This window comes from Strongylocentrotus purpuratus, unplaced genomic scaffold, assembly GCF_000002235.5.
Source record: "Strongylocentrotus purpuratus isolate Spur 01 unplaced genomic scaffold, Spur_5.0 spur5_contig_848, whole genome shotgun sequence".
Taxonomy (NCBI): domain Eukaryota; kingdom Metazoa; phylum Echinodermata; class Echinoidea; order Camarodonta; family Strongylocentrotidae; genus Strongylocentrotus; species Strongylocentrotus purpuratus.
In genome coordinates this window covers 801,999-819,224 of record NW_022145555.1, presented here as the reverse complement: position 1 = coordinate 819,224, position 17,226 = coordinate 801,999, and the positions used below count along the sequence as shown (strand labels likewise).

Genomic DNA, 17,226 nt, shown 5'->3' with positions numbered 1-17,226 from the left:
TCAAAGAGGAATAAACATACTTTCTAGTGTAACAAACTAACAAAGCAATAATTATCCCATGATAAGGGAGATATCGTCGATCAAACCTGAGTTTCCAAACTTTTATTTTGACGGGGTTGATAATGAAGATGAAAGTGAAAATGATGGGCACAAGGAAATTGATCAATCATTTTGTGGGATAACTAAAGCCTCGGTCACAAATGCCATTACGAACGGCTACGAACGCCGTACAAACGATTATCAGACAATGGAAATTCGGGAAGACAATGGAAAAACGGAGATTCGTACAAAATTATCGTTCGTACGAATCTTTGTGACCGTAGCATAAATACAGGTTTAGATACAGGTACAGTATGTGTATTTGGGCGGGGGAGGTGTAATTGTGCATACAAAGCTAATTCTTGGTTAGTAAAACTAGGCCTACTATGAATGGAACTGGATCACTTATGGCTATATGTATTTAGCTTATCTGCTCAAGTTTCTAATGAGAATAATACAATGGATAAATATTAAAGAGAAACTTGAGTTCTGGTTAAAAAGTAAAATGAATTCTCACAGAATCTAACAAAACTTACACTGAATGTTCAAGATTACAAATAAATGTCATGTGCCAAACAATTTTGGAAGAAAATGTATACTGGCTGGGTAATGAGCATAGAAAGATAAGGAAATCAGGGTAGTACTAGCCCCGACGCCATGTGTGTTGTCCCATATACATCTTTCTGTGTAAGTGATTGTTACTTTACCAAGACTCTGCCAAATTTATGATGATTTTGATGACTCCAGAACCTTGCATTACACACCATTACTTACATGCTATATGATCAACTTTTCTGATCCATTCCACACCTTTTCTTTCACAATGCAATCGCATTACCAGAACTCAAGTTTATCTTTAAAAGAAGTAGCTACGTGTACGCCTCCATGATTTTCATCTTCTAATAAATATGCGAGATGATGTATTTTGTGACAAGGGCAAGCGTTTCATTTGAAATATGTGGAATATATGCAGAAAAGTGGCTGAATAATTATTTTCATCTACTATTAGAACTAAAGTATTTGTAGCAAATGCAAATGTTACATCTGAAATATGGTAATTTTATACAGTAACTTACTTGAATCCTATTTATATACAAACACGGGAGATAGTATATTTTGTATTTTTGTAGCAAAGGAAAACTTGATGCAGTATAAATACCTGAATCCCCATCAACTACTATCAAAGGAGTTGATGTATTTTGCAGCAAAGAAAAATACCAAGAACTATTAAACAGTATATATTTGTATTTGTCACTGACTTTGTAACTTTACTTGTAATATTTCCACTTTCCACGTTTTCAATCATTTAGCTTTGGGAGAGGGGTAAATTGTTCATTGCATCTGTTGTAGTTTTTAAATTTAACATCTTAAAACTAATCAAATAAAATCTGTTTCACTTAATTACATGGAAAGTAGGATTGCTGCTTGTGAATTAATACAGACATACATGTACATCAATCTCTAAAATATTTGGTAATTACCACCACTATTAGCCACAAAAATTGCAAGCAGGTGCAAAAAAAATAAAATAAAATAACAATGAGATTTTAAAAAAATTGATATAAAAACAAAACACAAAATAAATGCTAAAAATTAAAATACCCTTCAAACTATAAAACAAAACATGGCAACATAACAAGTGCAAAAGAACACACCTTAAAATGAAATGTGATTACAAATATCAATGGCACTTTGTTTTGAGCTCTATCACAGCATACCAACTATACAGCGGTGATACATTTTTCCTTCTCCCTTTTAAAGTTATAAATAGCTTTGCACACTCTAATTAAATAAATAAATGTGTTTTGTTATAAATAAATATTGTCTGTTGAGAGTCGGACAGAAAGTGTACATTTTCACATAGCATTAACACCTGATGTTATGGGATAGGGGCTTGTGTAGAGGTTTTCTATATACAGTCAAACCTGTCTACTAAGGCCACTCAAGGGAAACACAAAACAGGTGGCCTTTCCAGACAGGTTCTGCAACACACATTTCCTTCTGGAGGGAAGCAATATGGGAGACCACTATAGACAGGTGGCCTTCACATGTACAGTTAACGACTAAATTATTCATACCCCTTGTAAATTTCATGTTTTTTGTAACTTAAAATGTAAGGTGGACTGATTGAATGGGGGCCTTTGTTGAATATTTCTAGGTGTGAGCATTATTACGTCACAGTCTCAAGAAACTTAAATCGGGACAAATATCTTTTTCACATACTTAAGAAATGATGAAACTCGATAAGGGCATGAATAATTTAGTTGTTAATTGTATATAGAGGTGGCCGCTAAGACACGTAAGACTGTATTATTATGATGAGCGTCAGAATGACATTTACTCAGAGAGCATTATCATCATTACATGTATGTCTCTCAGGGGGTGTAATGAGATAAGGAGCTTGTATGTGAATTTTCCATATACATTGTATAAATACTCCGCCAACAATGTTCAAATTAGAGTAAATATCATATTAAAGCAAAGCAAAGCCAGGCATGACATAAAATAAAATAAAAAAACATCGCACACAGCTTTGCTTTCTTCCAAATACCTTTTCTTGAAAGGCTTACTGCATCTCGTCATCCTGATAATCAATTATTTGTTTAAAGATGCAAATAAAAAAGGAAAAGTTGTGCAAAAACACACAAAAATGTGTTAGAAATTTACCATTTAGTCACAGATATAAACAGATAGAAAATGTAAAGTTAGATGTAAAAAGGACAGGAAAAAAGATTAAGAAAGCATTGTGTATCAAAGTCATATGATAAATTAATAATTGCTTATGCCCTCAAAGTGACCATATGGTAGAAATACTCCATAGGTAGTGGAGATGGTGCACATTATGCTTGAATGAATCCGATGGCCGGGGTTATAATACCTGTAAAGCGCTTAGAGACGTATTTAAGCGCTATATAAATCCAGATTATTATTATTACTAAGAGAAACCATAAGGATCAAACTTTGACCTTCCCTGAGATTTATGTTAACCCTTTAGCAACAATCTTTCCACATTTTATGGTTTGGCCAAATAACTTTTGTTTCAGAGCCCTAAAGATATGCCAGATGCATGATTATATTTATGCACATATTCATTTAATTTGTGTTCATGACTATGTTGCGTTTAAAGGGATCCGGTAACTTTGTCTCAGATTCTGAAACAAAATTCTGGATTTAGCTCATGATGCAATCATAATTATAAACCTTTAGGTCAGTCAGGAACCCCATGACTTTTACAAGCCGATCGCCTGTCTGATTATCAAGATATTTATGATTGGAATTACAAATTTTGAAAACCGTTCGCCTGACGGTTTTCATAACACTACAGTCTATTGGGGAAAACGAGTATGGTAAAACCGGTCACTCAAAGATTTTTACTTTTTTGAGGCACTTCTTGATCATTTTGAAGCGCAATTTTTGTAGGGCTTCACTATTACACCATATCACCGACACTGATAACACGTAGGGCCGTGTATCTCAGATTTAACATTGTTAAACAATCCCTTTAATACCAGGAATTTCGAAAAAGCAAATATGATTTAAAATCCTTAAATTGGCAACAGGTTGAGAGATTCAAAATCATTGTTTTCGATTGAATCTGACAAATTTTTCAACTTTTTGACAACATTCTTGCCCTTTTTTTTTTTTGGAGACATTTAAATTTTATTTTAACAATGCAGTAATAAAAGAAAAATATTATTATTGCCAATTTAGCCCTGAAAACAAATCCTGTTTTAAAAGGATTAATTAACATTAACAAGACACAGATGATAATCTGTATACATGGGCTACCAGAGGGCAATATTATACATACAGAGAGATTATTTTGGCAAACTAGGTATTAAAGTAAATGTATATTTGTAAAGCGGTGAGAGACATTTGTATTAAGCGCTATAATAAAAATTAAATATTATTATTATTATTAAAGTGTATCCATCTACACCCGATACTTGCTGTATTTATGCCATGTTTATGATGCATTTGTACTTTTGCAAGCAAATGTCAATTTTTTTCTGCTTGTAAAAAAAGGGGAAAAAAGAAAAAAAGCTGAAGTGTATACATCAAAATCAGCTAATCACCACTAAAATGTAGAATCCACTGCCCGTTAGGTATATTTGCATTAGATATAGGATTGTCTTTGTAACTGCCAGGAAAAAGCGCTTTATCAAATACCTTTGGAATGGATTGGGTAAACAGTGAAGTAGCCACTACAAACAATTGTTAATACAGGGGTGGCTATTACATTGAATGTGTTGGAGCAGCACCCCCCCCCCTGCTCTTCTTTTTTTAAATTAACATCCAGTGTGCTTTTAATATTCTTTGTTAGAAAAAGCACATAAAAAAAGTTCAAAAGTGATTTAGTGATTGGGCATGAAAAACAAATTAAAAAGCACATACAAATTTGGTTTGTTAGAAAAAGCCAATGGAGAGTTTGCTAGTCACTGTAAAATTTAAACATTTAAGTAAGTCAGTGAGACAGATAGATTACAAATGGAAGACAAACCAGAAGGAAAGAATGCGTTCAAAAGGGAGAGAAAGGTAGTTGGGGAAAGGGAATGATTATTACATTTAAAGCCCCTCTGTACTAGTTTGGCCAGGGGGATTAGACCTCCCTGCGAGGTCACTGACAGGTGGTTATCTCATCAATTCAGCTCTCAATTAACATAAGGAAAAGGGGAACATGGGGGACCAATGGTCACCGATTAGGCATTGTTTGCTATATAGAGGGCGCAAGTAGCTATAAGAGGTACAGTGGGGCTTTAAGTAAGTCAGTGAGAGGGATAGAAGACAAATGGAGGACGAACAAGAAGGAAAGAACGTGAAAAGGGAGAGAAAGGTAGTTGGGGAAAGGGAACGGTTATTCTATTAGAGTTTACTTACAATCTGACGACGGGCATGATGACATTCTCGGTGTCGAAGCCAAAGATGGCCAGCACCATGAACCCCTGTCCATAGTTCAGGATGCAGTCAAGGAAAGACAATTCCAAGAAGATCCCTGATTGGCTAGAACCAATCAACTTCCAGAAACACAGTGACACAGCCTGCAGAGAGAGGGAGAGAGAGAGAGAGGAGGGAGAAGGGGAGGGAGGGGGAGAGAGAGAGAGAGGAAGGGAGAGAGTGAGAGAGAGAGAAAGAGAGAGGGGGAGGAAGAGAGAGAGAGAGAGATATAGAGAAATGGAGAGAGAGTGAGATAAAAAGAGAGTGAGAGATAGAAAGAGAGAGAGAGAGAAAGAGGAAAGGAGAGAGAGAGAGAGAGAGATATATACAGATAGAGACAGAGAGAGAGACAGAGACAGAGAGAGGAGAACCAAAACAGTAATTATAACAACATAATAGGATCTTTAGTGTTCATTGTCATAAAACTGCATCAACATACAGCTCAAGAGCTCACATTGATCAATTTACGAAATAAAGGATTTGTATGAAAATCTAGAATTTTAGAAAGGGCAGTTCTTAGAAGATCACTGATTGACTGCAAAACTAGAAACACAAAACACAGCCTAAGGAGTATTAAAAAATAACATTGTTATTACAAGGAACAGCATAACAAAAGGAAGCAAATGTGTAAGACAAGTGGCTGAATTGTGACCAAATTCATCACGATAATATTGAGTGAACTTACCACAAGCATGGAGAGTACGAGGAAGTAGAGGAGAAGGATGTGGCGACCCAGCTGGTGTCTCTCCGCCTCGTTCAGCATCACCGCGTCCTCCTCCTCCTGCCTGCTCATGTCCCTCATGCTCCTCCTCAGCAGCAGGCGACGGCACTCGCTGCTCTGGACGCGGGAACAGCCAAAGTTGCGGCCGCACATCTGACGGCTGATGGCGGCGTTCAGGCTCGGGAGATCCTCGATGTCGCCGAGGGTACACGATGAGGAGGAGGAGGAGGAGGAGGGCGATGATGGGGAATCGTTGCCCAGGGGTGTGGGAGAGTCATCTGAGGTAGCGCCTGAAAGAACAAATGAGATTAGAAAAGACAGATGTCAAGGATAGGGATTCCTTTTCAAATTGGCAATATTGAAATGAAAAAGGTAAATGGAAAGAAATATAATCCATCCATGGAGAGAATAATGAGAGAAAAAATATTGCATAGGGTGTAGGAAAGTAATCAGAAGTGTTGCGTGAAAAGACCAGGTAATCAAGGATTTTCTATCTCCCGATCAAATTGGCAACATTTTAATGAAAAAGGTTCATGGAAAGAATCAAATCCAAGGAGTCCATAGACAAGGCATTTAACATGAGGTTGTGTCTCTCCAACCAGAGGTTCAATTGGTACCTGGCAAGATTAATTTTCTTGAAATGCACAATGCGCTGATAATGGCTGCCGGAGCTTAAGCTACATTACAGCCAAACTTACTTTTTAAATAGTGACCACCTGTCTATAAAGACCACTTTTATTGTCTCCCTTGAGCGGTCTTTATATACAGGCTTCATTGTACATTTTTGGGGTAAGGTAATGATATCCAAATCCTTTTGAGACGCAGAGGCACATTATCAAATAATCATTATTATTAACAAAGATTTAAAGCCTGTCTCTACTAGTTTGGCCAGGGGGATTAGACCTCCCTGCAAGGTCACTGACAGGTCGTTATCTCATCAAATCAGCTCTCAATTTACACAAGAAAAAGGGGATCATGGGGTACCAGCAGGCATTGTTCACTACATAGAGGGCGCAAGTAGCTGTAAGTAGTGCAGTGGGGCTTTTAACAAAAAACAAACAGTTTTATACCTTCTTTGTCAACATTTTGCTTTGACTTGCTGAGACTGACTGTGGTTCTGCTCTCGTTCTCATCCTCCTCGGAGTCATTGCCGAGGATGGGCTGGTAACCCTGACGACGGAACCGGTCGCATCGATGTAATCCGATCAGGGATACCAGAGACACCACCAGGTTGAGCATGAGGATGATGATGCTGGCAACGAGCTGGAGAGGTAGAGAGGGAGAGAGAGAGAGAGAGAGAGAGAGAGGGAGAGAGAGAGAGAGAGAGATAGAGAGTGAGATAGAGAGTGATAAAGAGAGAGAAAGAAAGAGAGAGAGTGAGAGAAAGAGAGAGAGAGAGAGATAGAAAGAGAGAGAGAGAGAGAGAGAGATAGACAGACACAGAGAGACAGAGAGGCAGAGAGAGATAGAGAGATAGAGAGAGAGAGAGACAGACAGAGAAAGAGAGAGAGAGAGAGAGAGAATTAATTGAAAGCAAAAGTCAGAAAGGGGGGGGGGGGGGATATTGAAACAGAGAGAGAGAGAGAGAGAGAGATAGATTATGATTTGACAATGCAACTGACATAAATATGCAAGAAACTTAAGATACAAATGTTCATACAACGGGAGCAATATTTGAAAGATTATTGAAAGGTAAGTTGAGGAATAGGATGATGATATTAATATTTCATATAATAGCCCCGTCTTCTATCCTACATGTAAACACCCAAGGTACGTTTCATTTATGTATCATTTGTAATTCATGAGACAAATAAGGATCCCACAAACGTAATCTTTTTGCCATTACAACAACAAAAAATTGAACACCATGCGGTTAAAATACAGTTTTACAATGATTTTTTGGTCCTAGTCTATTAAAGTTCCTAGATTTTGGTATAAGAGATCAATACCTGTGGCTTTTCGATCTCATATAAGACATCCACCTCAGCATCATCTAATGGTATCACAGTAACAAGGATACCCACAGTCATCACAGGAATCCTGAAAATAAAAGAAAATATGAAAAATTAAAAAAATATTAAGCCAATGTTATCACCCTTATCATATCATATTCTAGGTTAAGTCATTTCAAAATTAGAAATTCAAAACATATTTTTTTATTTATTTTTATTTATTTCTAATATTTTGACAGGGTAGCCCATTCACCAACAAGTAGTGGTCTTCCATGGGGCCCTGAATGAACATATTTACATCGTTTATAACATTTATACAGAACAGTTACAAAAATAATACTCGTTTGCAAAATAAATATAATCATTAACCTAGTAAACAGTAATGTCAATAGGAAAATATTAATTAAGTCGCAATTATGTGAATAAGTCATGTAAATATTACAGAACATGCACGTAGTGTATGTACGGCTGAGCCATTCACAAATTACAACTTTGTTTAAACAATCTCTTAAATGAATTGACAGAGGAAGCCGTTCTCAATGAATTATCTAGCTTATTCCATTCAAATATGGAAGAAACAATTGGGCTACACTTATAACAATCAGTGTGAAATCTAGGCACACGTAAACATCCACTGTCTATTTGCCTTGTATGATGCTCATGTACATCATTAGGATTGATTAAGCCTACCTGAAGGTAAGAAGGTGCTAAGTTATGAACGCATTTATATATCATCATAACGCGACTTAACTCAAACCGCTTGTCTAGTGTCATCCATTTAAGACTTGTGAACAAATCAGCCGACGGTGTGTCATATGTCTTGTTCAATATTATTCTGGCGGCCCTCTTTTGAATTTTTTGCAGCTTAGTTGTATGAGAATGAAATCGGTTCGACCATACAACAGAGCAGTAATCTAATCGTGGCAACACTAGACTGTTATAAAGTAACTTTAAGGATTTTTGAGGCAAAAAACTTTTTGCTCTCTTTATCATGCTAATGTTTTTCTGGGTAAGTTTACTTACGTTTTCGATTTGTTTAGACCATTTCAATTCTTCATCTATCAAAAGTCCTAAGCATTTGGTGAATTGAACTCTTTTGATCAAATTGCCGTTTAATGAAATGGTAAAAGATTCAATTTTCTTGAGATTAGCAGGAGAGCCTATTAACATGACACAAGTTTTTTCAGTGTTAAGAACAAGACGATTTTCCTTAATCCATGCCATGACTCTGTTTAACGCAACAGTTAATTTTTCTTCCACAACAGTTGCATCATTTGCACTGACGGTAAGTGTCGTATCGTCAGCATACATATCTATGATACCTTCAGGAGTACATTCAGGTAGACTATTAACATATATTGAAAATAAAAGGGGACCAAGAATTGAACCTTGTGGCACACCTAATTTGATGGTTGATGGATGCGACTTGGCTCCTTTGAATTGGGTCACTTGTTGTCGATCCCCTAAATATGATTTGAACCAATAAATAGTCCTATTACTACAACCTATACAAGCTAGTTTATGTAGAAGTAGCTCATGGTCAACAGTATCAAAAGCCTTACGAAGATCTATGAAGGCAACTCCAGAAATTTTTTTGTTATCAATATTCAACGACCATTGATTTACAAGTTTTGCAAGGGCAGTAGCTGTTGAATGTTTAGGTCTAAATCCAGACTGATTAGGGTGTAATAATTGATTCACGTCCAAGAATTCACTGAGTTGTTGGTGGACGGCCCTTTCTATAATTTTACTCACGATAGGTAATATTGAAATGGGGCGGTAATTATTCAAAGAAGAAATATCTCCAGATTTGAATACTGGTACTGTACTACCCGAGCCTTTTTCCATTCACGTGGAACAACTCCTGTAGACAGGGATTTGTTAATGATATCACAAAGAGACTCTGCGATAACATTCTTCGTCATCTTTAAAAGTTTACAGCTGATGTGATCTTCACCAGTTGCTTTATCTATACTCAGATTATCAATCTGTTTCAATACAAAATCCTCAGTAATCAAATTCAAATTAAATTGCGAATGAGTTGGACCAATATTATTGTCCTCGTCTACTTTCAGATGAGACTTATTCCTTCGCAGGTCCTTTGTAATCTTAGTAGCATTAGAAATGAAAAAGTCATTAAAAGCTTCAGCAATATTTGCATTGTCTGACACATTAGCACCATCAACATTTATGCTATTGGGAGATATAGGTAATGACTTAGGCACCAGGTTTCTCAAACATCTCCACATTTGCTTACTATTGTTATGATTTTGCGAGATCTGGTCTGCATTATATTCTCTTTTTCTTTTCCTCATGAGATGAATAACTGTATTCTTTAGATATTTGTAGGTGTCCCAAAGATCATCACTTTTGTTAGCTTTAGCAGCTTTGAGAACTTTATCACGTTCCGTCATAAGCTTAACAATCTCGTCAGATATCCATGGACATGCCTTTTTTCTTATCCGCTTTTTACATACTGGTATGTGCTTGTTGATTATATTATTGAATAGAGTCAACCACATATCCCACGCAACATCAACATTATCTATATCTTTTATGACCTGCCAAGGAGTACTTCTCAATTCATTGTAAAATTTCTCCTCGTCAAGATTTTTAAACGAGCGAAATTCTGCGTATTCAGATTTGTTATGGATCTTTGCACTAAAATCGCGAACCGTATACACCAAATAATGATCACTTATGCTAGTTTCAAATATTCCCCATTCATTGTAAAGTTCCTTGTCTGATACAAATATCAAATCAATTAAAGTAGAAGAGGTATTTGTAACTCTTGTGGCAGTATCAATTAGCTGACTTAGCCCGTACATATTTGTATAAAACATTAACTTTTCAGCATTCAGATCAAGTTGGTGTGGCATACAATCACAATTGAAATCACCTAAAATAATACAGCTCATATCTTCCGAGAGAGCAGAGTCCAAATTTTCGTCTAATTCTTCAAAGAAATCAACGTGAGAATTTGGAGGTATGTAAAACTCTCCAACCAGGATGGGAGACTTATTTGGATAATGCAATTCAAACCAAAGGCATTCTAAAGTAGATGAAATCAAATCATCCCTTCTTTTATAATTGAACCTCTTGGATATATATACAGCCACACCACCACCATGTCTCGTACGGTCTCTACGTAATAAAATATAATCATCTATATACAATTCAGAATCATCAATCATGGAGTCGCAAAATGTTTCATTTAAACCAATAACATCAAATGATGCATTTCTCAGAAGTAATCTAAGTTCGTCAATCTTAGCAACTAAGCTATGAATATTCAAATGGGCAAATTTTAAGCCCCTGTTTCTAAACGGAGGAACTGAACCACCTTTCAACTGTTTAATGTTACTCTTATTCAGTTCATGAGATTGATCCTGAAGATTATGATGTAGTATGCCAGTATCAGAGACAGAGTTTAACAGCATGTTGCCATGACAAGACGTAGATGCTCGTCCCACCCCTGTTGAGCTTTTGTCAGTTTACAAGTTTCAGTCAATATGATATTGTCTAAGGAGAAGAAGTTTGAAACTTCATGTTCCTCCTAAGCTCAATACTAGGTATATTTGATCTAGAATGGTTAAATAAAGTAAATTGATCTGAAATGAAACAAAAAATGAACATCAATATCATTACCGTTTCTTCAACTCACCCCCATCCATAGAAATAGAACCAGAAGCAGCGCTTGATGACGAAGCAGGTGCTAAATTATACAAGGCCTAAGGGCTCTATTTATGTAGTTCCCCATTTCATTTTCTAAATTTGTTTATGAAGTATTTTGTATCTTTTGTATCAATGTAATTTTCAACCAAGAATGAAATAAATGAGAATTGAATTGAATTGAACTCACCCCCATCCATAGAAATAGAACCAGAAGCGGTGCTTGATGACGAAGCAGGTGCTACGGTAGCGAAGCAAGAAGAGGGAGAGCGCCACCATGGCCGTCCAGCAGCGAGCGCCAAACACACCGGTCAGCATGATGATGAAGTGAACCAGCTTACCCCAGTAGGTGTTGAAGATCACCGTGTGGCAGAGGATCACACCAAATGCTGCTAGCGCCTGGTATTAACGAATGAAAGAATACTGAAATAAAACCAAATGTTGGTTGGGGGGGGGGGGGGGGGGGGCTATGAGTGGCTCTCCTCCACCCCTTAACTCCACTTACAGGGAGAAAAAAAGCTTTGTCACTGTTAAAAATGTTATATTCCATATTCCAGGGGAAAAAAAATCTGCATTCCTCTCCCCCATTTGGCCTTAGGATGTCTCTGCAAGTCTTTTCTTGGTCCTATATCCCCCAACAAAATTTATGGAGATTTTCCCTTTTTTAAGGATGGATTCCTGAAATCATGATAATGAAAAAAAACAAGGCTGGCAAACATATTTGCTATTCCCTCTGTATGGCAAAGCTGGTTATAGGTTAAGTTTAGGGTTAGATATAGTGCGGTGTCCTAAGTGAAAGTTGGGTGTTTGACCAGTTTTAGAGCTATTTTGAGAGCAGGAACATACAGTACACATAAAACCGCACAAAAATGTGAAATATAAGCGTAAAGTGATAACATTTGGAAAATATGCTCTACATTTCTTACCTGTGCTACAATGAGATTGGCTGTGAATTGATGAGGGAAATGAGATGTTTTTCTTCTCAGGAGGAATATGATGAAAACCCAGATCTTAACAAAAAAGAGAGGGTGAACGATATTAGTCAAGAAGATTTTGGAAAAAATGGTAGTAGGAAATCAAGATTTAGAAACAAACACAAAATAATTAGACTTTGAATAATACTCTAATATTAAATATTAAAAGAACTGATTTGATGACATTACACCCTCTTAAAACTGTTTTTTGTGAGAGAAAAGTAATCAGAACTTGCGATAACGTATACAAAGATGCATTGAAGACTGAATTCTTAATAATGCTCTATATAATTGCATATGGAGCAATTCTGGTCCTCAGTAGACATTTGCATGTGTTTAACTATTCGTTTAAGTGACAAAACTGACAATTTTTTTGTAATAGTTCTTCAAAGTGAAATAAACAAAAAGAAGAAGAAAACACTGAATTTCTGACAGCATTTACATTTACACAATTAATTATTCAAATATAAATAATACAAGGAGAAACTTACTGCAGATGCTAGACCAAGACAGCTCACGTCAAAGGCACCTTCGGAAAGGGCGTTGTGGTATTGTCCTTCCGTTGCCATGGGGATCATCACCATGGTAGCGGTAATAAACATGAAAGGGGCGGAGACAAAAGTGCAATACACCATGGTAGGGGCAATCTGTAATTCAATTAATAAAAGATATAATAGGAATAGTCTTGTGATTTTAATCATAATCTAAAGGCAACAATTGAAGTCATGAGATTCACCAATGATGATGAAATGCAATTAAACACCAAATACTTTCGTCTTTAAAGTCACTCCTGGACAAAATCCTGGATTTAGCTCATGCTGCAATCATAATTATAAACCTTTAGGTCATTCAGGAATCCCATAACTTTTAAAAGCCAATCACCTGTCTGATTATCAAGATATTTATGATTGGAAATCAAAATTTCATTTTTTCGTTTTCCTAATGGTTTTTATAACACTACAGTCTATAGGGGAAAATGAGTATGGTAAAACTGGTCACTCAAAGATTTTTACTTTTTTGAGGCACTTCATGATCATTTCGAAGCGCAATTTTGTTAGGGCTTCAATATTGCATCATTTCACAGACAATGATAACACGTAGGGTCATGCATCTCAGATTTTACATTGTTAAACCATCCCTTTAATCAAAACTTCAGTTCCACTTGGGAAGAACATATGTCAATACATGTAGGTCTGTGAGAGCAGGATACAGGGTGCAGTATGCCTAAATAAATGGCTTCACATGTAAGGATTTACATGTAGGTTGGCAGTGAGCATTCAAGATTTATTTTTAGATCGACTATTATACAAACTGTGAGAAGTGATGGGTGAGTCCAGGATGTTTGGACATTTTGTATCCCCTATATCAACACAGGATTGTGAAACAATAAACATAACCAGCATTAAAGTATAATTTCCTTTTGCAGTTCTGGGTCTGCATGTATTCATTCATACAGCAGATAAAATTAAAACAGCATGTTTAAAGAGAAGATTGATCAGAGTTCTGGGCCGAGGTGAAAGATAATTTGTGAGTACTTTCATTGTAAATACGCAAGTGTGAAAGAACATCAGAGAAAAAATGTTCCCTGAAAAGCATGGCTCTTCAAATGCCTTCATATTCTAAATATGACAACAGCTTAAAAATGAGGCCTGATTTTTATGCCACATGTTTGTGAAGTCCCATATACATCTTTCTGTGTACAGTGCTTGTTACTTTTACAAAGACTTGGCCAAATTTCTTATCATTTTGATGATTCCAGAACCTTGCAGTACACACCAATACATATAATTATGCTGCATGATCATTTTTTTTCTGATCGATTCCACACCGTTTCTTTCACAATGCAATCTCGTGATCAGAACTCGGCTTTATCTTTAAGAACACACACGAAAAAAAGATAATAATGTTTCACTTCAAAAGAGGACATACATAAAATTCAAGTCCAACTCGGGTTCCAGAAGCAGAGGCTTTAGAGGTATCAACTTTCATAATACAATCATCAAATCATTAATATAGTCATTCAAAGGTCAAAATACTTGACCTTTTAAACAATCATGACTCAATCTCTACAATGAACATATGCTATACCATATCCAGGGGCTGTTGATAGTGAGTTGTGTAGCTAAAGACATCAGGTGCCCTGATAAGAGAACCGTATCTTTCAACCTACGGTCTCCGGTTTCATCTCAATCAATTATGTAAAAAAGAAACTACAGCAAAGTCCTTTGTCACAATGATAAACAAATGCAATAAACACGTTCTTTACCATATCTATGGACTGTTGATAGTGAGTTGCGTAGAGAAATACAGTAGGTGCCGTGGGAAGGGAGCCGTAAAGGAATCCAAACGATGCGTAGGAGTCTGTCAGAGTCTGGTTGCTTCCACCGGGGTTGAGGGCATACACCAGTTGATTGGTTAAAAGGGGGAGTACCAATCTGTAGCAATAATGAGCAAAAAAGAAAAAGAAATCAGACAATTAATAATAATAAAAGTCGCATTTGTATTGCGCTTAAAGATAAAGTTGAGTTCTGGTCATGCGGTTTGTGAAAGAAACGGTGTGGAATTGAAAGGGTCAGAAAAGGTTGATCATGCAGCATATATGTACTGCAACGTCCTGGAGTCATCAAAATGATAAGAAAATTGGCAAAGTCCTGGTAAAGTAACAAGCACTGTACACAGAAAGATGTTTATGGGACTACACAAACATGTGGCATAAAAACTGGGCCTCATTTTCAAGCTGTTACTTGTCATATTTAGAATATGAAGTGATTTGAAGAGCCATGCTTTTCAGGGGACATTTTTACTCTGATGTTCTTCTACAATTGCATGATAAGAATGAAAATGCTCACAAATTATTGTTCATCTCTCCCAGAACTCAACCTTCTCTTTAATACTACGTTTCGAAGCGCTTTACATTGTAATTATTATTACCCTGGTTATTGAATTCAATTGCTAATCTGCACATGATAGTTCTCATGCTCCGCTCCCTGGGGATTTTTCCAGCCAGGTGGCATTTAACAAGCGCACACATGCCTATCCAACCACATTAACATTCACATCCTACTGGGCACCCATTTAAAACCTGGGTGGAGAGTAGCAAATGTAGATTAATGTCTTGCCAAAGGACAGTAGTGCCGCGGTGGGACTCGAACCGAAAACCATGTGATCCACAGTCTGGTGACATATCCCCTAGACCACGACACTAGACCACAACATCTCTAAAAACATGAAACATGAACCCAGGGTCCACACATTTCAGGACCCTGTTTCATAAAAACATGTTATCAATAACAAATGCTAAATTTCTATGGCAAATTCGCTCTCAGCCAATGAAATGTCAGGATTTCAGTAGCTTTTAACGGCTATAGTAAACATAATGGGTCAAGAACTGGAAAGTTCAATAGAAATTAGAGTTTTGGAACCATGAACTATAAGTAAGGCCGCCATAAACAGTCTACTGTGGAAAAATGTACTTGTGGTGGGGTCAATTATGGCACAACATGAAATATTCACATTTGTACGTTTCTTCTCTTAAATTAAATATCATGATCCTTTTGTTTAGGAATAAGAAAGAAGTCCATGTCTTACAGTTTGGAAGCGATCAGCAGTGCGGGCGTGACTAGAGCCAGCCCACTCTGTTGCTTGACCTTTCCCACCATGCTGACCCCCAAGAGGAAGAGAGCCGTTGCCCCGAAGGAGTTCGCCAGGGAGGTCAGGATGTCGTCCAGGATCGTCGGTAACCTCTGGGAGAGGGCAAAGTTGAAGATGATCCCTATGAAGACCGTTGTGAAGATAGGGTTGGTGACGAGACCTTTGAAGACCGACCTGTAAGGGGGTCAAAGGTCACAGAAAGATGGGTGATTTAGGAGGAAATGTTGACTTGTTAAATAGAATAAGAAAACCACCATAATCCCAGAGAGAAAATGAGTGGAAAGTTGAAGATGATCCATAGATGGGGTTGGTGACGAGACCTTTGAAGACTGACCTAAGGTCACCTTAGGTCAAATGTCACATAAAGACAGGTGGTTTAGGAGGAAATGTTACTTTTTATGTCAAAAGTTTATATGTAATCATTATTTATTTATGCACCGACGGTACATTTTATGAAACATAGATGGAATATTTTTCTTTTCAAGAGTGCGAAGAAAAGTTATTCATGAAGCATCTCTATGACTTTGGCAGTGATAATCCAAATATGCACAAAAAGTGGGACTTTCCCATGTTTAAAACATCTGTAGTTATTTGGGGTTCATTTGCACCATGTGAATACTGCAAAATGGGCCTCATCTTATAAAGAGTTATGATTGATCCAAATCAATCGGAAGTCCTCCAATCAATCGCAAGTTAGCAGTCTCTTATCTGTAGTTGCGATTGATATCAACTCTTTACAAGACGGGGCCCTGGTCTATTAGTACTCACCACACCACCAATGCTTTACTCCTACGTTCGTTTGCTCGGGACATCTTCTGAACTTCCAATGACAGGAATCCCCATGGGTTCAGGAACAACAGATTGATGGGTGCAAAGATGTAGATGTATTGCATCATCTCGGGATTACTGGTGCTATACAGGGCTTGCACTGTTTACGAAAACAAAGATAATTGAATTATTACTGAAGGCAAAGTTATCACTGTACTGCTCAAAAAACATTTTCTTAACTTTTGACAAAAAAGAGCTAGGAGAAACTACCCAGGAGTTCAGAAATACTAGACGGATTGGTGCAAAGATATACATGTGTTGTGTAGATCTAATGTATCATCTAAAATTTGTGTAGATCTAATGTATCATCTAAAATTTGTGTAGATCTAATGTATCATCTAAAATTTGTGTAGATCTAATGTATCATCTAAAATTTGCTAACTAGTGCTATACAGGGAGCGCAATGTTTAAAAAAAAAAAACATAGATACACATTAATTCAACATTATTGAAGG

At 36.9% G+C, this 17,226-nt stretch overlaps 1 protein-coding gene across 2 annotated transcripts in view; it reads right to left on the bottom strand.

The window, feature by feature from the left end:
* Positions 1–17,226, bottom strand: part of LOC575303 (integral membrane protein GPR155) — a 34,587-nt gene that overhangs the window by 4,584 nt on the left and 12,777 nt on the right. Inside the window, exons 4-14 of one of the 2 annotated variants that reach the window (XM_030993512.1) lie at positions 16,713–16,872; positions 15,882–16,118; positions 14,560–14,728; positions 12,785–12,940; positions 12,246–12,329; positions 11,510–11,718; positions 7,645–7,735; positions 6,766–6,958; positions 5,660–5,985; positions 4,918–5,078; positions 2,591–2,623 (exon numbers count right to left, since the gene is read on the bottom strand). In XM_030993512.1, the coding sequence (XP_030849372.1) occupies positions 2,591–2,623; positions 4,918–5,078; positions 5,660–5,985; positions 6,766–6,958; positions 7,645–7,735; positions 11,510–11,718; positions 12,246–12,329; positions 12,785–12,940; positions 14,560–14,728; positions 15,882–16,118; positions 16,713–16,872 (1,819 nt within the window). The remainder of the gene's footprint in view (positions 1–2,590; positions 2,624–4,917; positions 5,079–5,659; positions 5,986–6,765; positions 6,959–7,644; positions 7,736–11,509; positions 11,719–12,245; positions 12,330–12,784; positions 12,941–14,559; positions 14,729–15,881; positions 16,119–16,712; positions 16,873–17,226) is intronic. The other variant, XM_030993518.1, reaches the window with a different exon arrangement.